Source organism: Anopheles arabiensis, chromosome 3 (genome assembly GCF_016920715.1).
Source record: "Anopheles arabiensis isolate DONGOLA chromosome 3, AaraD3, whole genome shotgun sequence".
In the NCBI taxonomy this organism is placed as follows: domain Eukaryota; kingdom Metazoa; phylum Arthropoda; class Insecta; order Diptera; family Culicidae; genus Anopheles; species Anopheles arabiensis.
The window spans coordinates 18,071,676-18,077,571 of record NC_053518.1 but is presented as its reverse complement, the minus strand read 5'-3'; the positions used below and the strand labels follow the sequence as shown (position 1 = coordinate 18,077,571).

The 5,896-nt window shown below is 45.4% G+C and overlaps 1 protein-coding gene across 1 annotated transcript; it reads right to left on the bottom strand.

Moving 5' to 3' along the window:
- Window positions 1–1,130: 1,130 nt before the first annotated feature.
- On the bottom strand, window positions 1,131–3,798 carry LOC120904039 (skin secretory protein xP2). Its single transcript, XM_040313756.1, has 2 exons — window positions 3,695–3,798; window positions 1,131–3,173 (listed from the first exon to the last, which is right to left on the bottom strand). The coding sequence occupies exons 1-2, from the start codon at window positions 3,701–3,703 to the stop codon at window positions 2,142–2,144; spliced, it is 1,041 nt and encodes a 346-aa protein (XP_040169690.1). The 5' UTR covers window positions 3,704–3,798; the 3' UTR covers window positions 1,131–2,141.
- Between the last annotated feature and the right edge of the window lie 2,098 nt (window positions 3,799–5,896).

Here is a 5,896-nt window from a genome sequence, read left to right as displayed (position 1 = left end):
GTAGGCCCACCGGATCGTGCTTTGTTTTGGCTGTGTTTTCCCCTCATTTCACTTGAGCATAGTGGACACGACCGATCCGTGGAGGTGGTGATCGCGTGTGCACACTGGTCGCGTGTGCACACACGGTTACAGCATAAGTAGGCGCTTTCTTTGCCCTCTTTCTCCTTCGCCCTTGGGGCTAGCCCGTTAGTCGCGGCAGCTGAGGCGGTTGCTACCTTCCTTTATTGTTTCTTTTATTTATTATTATCATCGCCACCATCGTCATCATTCCAATCACTGCACCCGCCCCCACTGCATCGCTCGACAGAGCAAGCAAGTACCGAAAGCGTGTGCATGAAGTGCTAAACGTCCCTTTCCTTTGGTGCTTGTGCCGTAGAGGCTTAAGCCACTCGTGCAAGATGCTGCACCGTGTAAGTGCACTCGATGGTCGGTGCCTAAACCTGCTTCCTGCTGCATCCATACTGTGGGGGTTCATTCACCGCACTGCAGAGAGTGTGTGTCGTTCAGTAGGTCGATCGCGGCGGACATTTCGCGCCATGCGCCACATTATGTTAACGGTAGGGATTACATAACGAACGGGGGCCTTTATTTTTGTAATGTCTATATACACATTCAAACACATCGCTCGATCTGGTTCGATCTCCATTTGGTGCCATTTCCATACCACAAAAGGGGTACAGGAAGGGGTAGAAAGAAAATAAAAGCGTTAAGCCTGTTTTTCTTTCATCTCTTACGAAAGTGAAGCTCCATTTGGGCTTTGATTGTGTTGCAAATCAGCTGAAATTTGTAAAGATTGCTGTTTCGGTGTCAGATTGCTTCGGTTTGCCATCTCTATTATTATTATTATTATTATTACCACACCCAACCACGGTCATCGATCGCTACCGATCGTCTTCCGCATTAGGCCAATCAAATGCAATTACAATCAGTCGAAGAAGAAGGAAGTGTTTGCGTTGAGTTCGTTGTATTTTTTGTTTGATTTTGTTTTGTTTTGTTTGTGTTTTGATTGCTATGCATTGCTAATATGTTGTTGATTTTCTTTTTCATTTGTTATGTTTTCTTTCACATTTCTTTTTCTCGCTTTCATTTGCTGGTTCGTTTTTTTACTTATAAATAATAACTCAGTTTTGTTATTTCTTTTTCAACATTTTGTTTTTATTTCAAACATATCACATCGATCGATAACACTCGGTTTCGCTTGAGTTCGGGTTTTTTTGCTCCTGGTCTCTATAGCATCTTTATCTCTCAACTTGGATCTGGCTGGCGTTTTTTTCCATTATCCTCCCGTATTTTTGCATCAGGGTTATTTTTTCCTGTGAAACTGTTGGTTTTGGGGTTAATTTCTTTTTTGGTATAAAACATCATTTAACAAACAAAAAAAAAAGCTCAAAGCTAGTATAAAACAAACAAAAACTTGAAATCAATTATCCAACCGGTTGATCTCGAACAAGCAAAAACGAAAAACAAACAGCGCAAAACTAAATTCATTCGCTTTGGTAAAACAAAAACTCATTTGGGGAAACAATCTCTTCCCGGGAGCGTGCCTTGGGGAGCATCGAGAAGCTTGAACAGGGGAAGGATCAAACCAACTTCCCCCCTGTATCACACGGATGAGCCGGCGAGATTTATCCTCAGAACAGTAGCTGGGATCATCAGCGCTGATGGAACACATCCGAATGGAGGGTGGCAAGAAGGCATCAATCACTTCCCTGTGGCTCTTGCTGACCCCTTTGCTGCAAAACTCTCGATCCCGCAAAACGGTCGATCGTAAAATGTAAAATGAGCGGCTTCGTTGTGTTTGTTTTTTTTGGGGATCGCACAACTCCACCGGAGTGTGATGTCTGAGGTGTTTTGAGGTGAGTTGTGGTATGGTATGGTGGATGGATGAAAAACATTATGAAATAAACATCTACATGTACAGCTCGGTCTTAGGTATTATGAGGCGAAACGCACACACACACAGAGGCGGTTGGTTTTCCTTTCCCGTATGACAGCCCCGGTGGACGACAGGAACATTCAGCGCTTTTGGTTGCTGTAGCGCGTCCACCTGCTGCATACTGAAATGATCAACAACTAACTAGAATAACAAGTTTGGGGAGGGGGGATTTGTTGTAAGGGGGATACAGGATACAGCTCAGGGTTTAGTGCAGATCGTGTTCGTGGTGTTCATACGAATGATCATGGTGTTCTTCTTTGTGAACATGGACTGGTACGTGATACGGGACCTTCACCGGGTACGGGACCTCCTTCTCGACCGGCACCTTAACTTCCTTGTACACCGGGTACGGCTTGTCGATCGGGACCTTCACCTCGTACGGGATCGGCTTCTCCACGGTGTACGGGACCTTCTTCTCGACGGTGTACGGGGCTGGGTACGGCACCTTAACTTCCACCTTGTACGGCTTGGGCACCTCCACCTTGTAGGGCTTGTCGACCGGAACCTTCACCTCGTACGGGACCTTCTTCTCCACGACAACTGGGTAGGGTTTCGGGACCTCCACCGGGTACGGTTTCGGGACTTCCACCTTGTACGGCTTGTCGACCGGGACCTTCACCTCGTACGGCACCTTCTTGATGACGGTGTACGGCTTGGGGACGGGCACCTCAACCTTCACCTCGTACGGGACCTTCTTCTCGACGGTGTACGGGACCGGGACCGGCACCTTCACCTCGTACGGGACCTTCTTCTCGACGGTGTAGGGCTGCGGAACATGTACCTTCACCTCGTACGGCTTGTCGACCGGGTACTTCACCTCGTACGGCACCTTCTTCTCGACGGTGTACGGAGCCGGGACGTGGACTGGGTATTTCACCACTTCCTTGTAGTGCACCGGCACCTTCTTCTCGACGATGTAGGGCTGCGGGATCGGGACCTTCACCTCGTACGGCACCTTCTTCTCGACCGTGTACGGGACGTGCTTCTCGACGGTGTACGGCACCGGGATCTTCTTCTCAATCGTCACCGTCTTGATGTGCTCGTGGTGATGGTGATGCTCATCGTGTCCACCGAAGTCATGGCCGAAATCGCCAAAGGAGGAGTGCAGGCCGCGCTTCTCCAGGTTCTGCGATTCCTTCGCCTCTACTTGGGTTTCCTCCGCCTTCGAGTCCGCTTTCACGTCACCCTCGCATGTGACCAGTGCCACAAATAGGGCAAGACAACAAGGAACTATGATCTGCAAGTAAAGACGGAGAAGAGGAGCGTGAGGATCAGACGGTCAGACGACATCCTGGAATGGTTTGGTTGGAGGATTCCCCGAAAAAAAACAACAGATCACAAAACCACTTCAGTGAGCATCACGTTTGGAGCTGATAGTTCAAGAGTTCTTGGGATATTTTTGGAAGACACTTCGAAAGATCACAGTTTGGAGTACGAAAAGCAAACATGTTTTTGGTAATTCTTCTGCTCTAGATTTTTACAAAGAACTTTTTTTTTTAGTGAATTTCGACACAATCCATGAGGTTCACTTCAATTTAACTTCCACGTAGGCTCCTATAGCCTTCAGGATGTACTAGCTTTCCTTCTCTGAGGATCTCTGTGATCACTGTGCACTTAATCCATTTGCGTTTGTTGCTTTTCGTATCCATTTTTTTGTATTTCTGGTTATTGTCACTGAACTGGTTTTGCCGATCTTGGTTTGATGCTTCAAACCATGCTTTTCACTGCCCCAAGTAAATGTAACTAAAACACACATACCATTCGCATTGTGAGCAAAAAGTGTATAGAACAAGCGAGACCGAAGTAGGTACTGATTTGAAAAGCCCGCACGCACCGGTATATATACAACGCTCGGCCGGGGCTTCTCGGTACCAAAGAAGAAGAGGGGCGCTCAACGAAACCGATCGCGCCTAGAGAGTCGGAAAAGCGGAGCGTTTTCGGGCGCCGGGGAAATCCCCACTTCGGGCCTCGTGTTGGTTGGTCGGTGAGCTATAGAGAGAGAGGGAGGAAAGGGAAGGAGGTTTCATGTGGAGCGAACAGCTGTGAGCGAAGAAAAGTTTGCACCATCCGCCCGGTGCACTGAACCAATAATCCGATCGCCTCCCCGGTGGTAAAAGGAAAGGAAAGGGGAGGGTTGTCCACATTGGCATATAACGCTGAGCAGTAAAGCCGCTCAACTTTCGCTCTTACACATGCAATACATACGCATTGGTGGGGAGGGGGGGGGCTCTTCATGTCGTGTCTTTGAAGCATCTCAACGATCGTAAGAAATGGACGAGAGAGCGAGCGAGAAAGAAAGGGTGACTGTACTGATCGGTGCACCTTCTTCACGGCGTTTGTACGGTGTGTTTTGTGTGTGCCATACCATGCTCCACCGCTTCACCACCCCCAAAACCCAACCAACCCAAACCTCACCCCTCTCCCGGGGGCTCCTCCGGGGGTGATGATGAAGCACAAATTATTATTGCACTAAATTTTATGCTTTTGATGAGTCGCTGGAATGGAATCGCTAGACCGGCCCTTTTTTGTCGATGGTGGACAGAAAACGACGAAGAAGGGAGGAAGTACGCCAGATTGAAGGAGCTTTTTTCGATTAAACATCACGAACGTATCGCGGTTGGGTGCGTTCAGAATGCATAAAACAAATCTGTGAACTAACCGACGAGCTGGCCGTTTCGATTATTCTGATTGCGCTAATCGGATTTAAGCGGCGCGTTGCTACGCCGGCTAGAAACAATAGAATTGCCCTATTGCTGTTGCCGGCACAAACCGTTCTTGCGGCGAATACACATAGCGCCAATATTCAGCACAGCCAACATTAGCTTAGATGCTCCTCGGCAGCCATGCGAGGAATTTAGGTTTCGGAAATATAGACGCTAGCATCGTTGGCTTTCAAGTTAGCTAACGCTAGTTGGTCTGCCATTTTCGAAGCTTAACTGTTTTTTTTTATGTGTGGCGTTTTTTTTCTTCTACTTTCATTTTTTTATTATTATTTATTCAGTGAGATGTGTTGCGTTTTGAATTGATTTTCTGCTTGAAGAGTTGGTGGTACATTCAAACGAAACAATGTTGGGTTACATAGAACAGCGGGAAAGAACAAATAGCGGATGGCGTTGCACTTGTTAGCATGGGTTTTATGATTTGGACATGGAAATTAAGTTCTGTTTTCAATATATCCTATAAGAAAACATCCAATAACATTACGGTGCAATTTCTATAATACACTGATACCAGCAATATTAATATTTATTTCTTGTTTAATATTTCATAAATAATGACATTATGCGCTAAGTGAGTAGACAATTTGAAGCAAAAACAGAACTCATTTAACGTAGTTTAATTTGAAGATGGATCGTCAAGGCCCTGATTGCTTTCTAGGCATTTTGATTATAATTTGAGTCTTACGAAAATGAAGATTTTGGGAGCTCTAAATGTACCTTACAAGAGAACAAAAAATACTCATATAAACATGACACTGTAACATGAAATTTCGATTTTTTTCTGTTATCATTTTTACAAAAATCAAAAATGATTTTAGTTTTGCGGATTTCCACCACCATCTTGTTTGCTTCATAACGGAAACGAGCCGCTTTCCGACTTACTATTAGTGATATCAACATCGTAAAAACCCTAATAGAGAGCAAAGGTTGTGATTTGTTTGTACAAAAACAACCAGTTTGTAGTACTTGTGATAACATTATTGAGGCTATAAGCTAGTCTACAATAAGGGAAGTTGCTTTAGCTGACACGAAGGAAACATTGAAAAATGAGGACATTCAAGCCTAAAACAATAATTTATTGACAACAACAAGACCAGTGTTAGAGACCAGAGCAACTTTGTGGAATAATGACAAAGGTAAGGATGCATTTGCTATAGACTAGCTCAAGAACAGTCGGAACGGGTAAATATAGCAATACAAATAAATATACAAATAAATATAGGGTAAATATAGCAAGAGC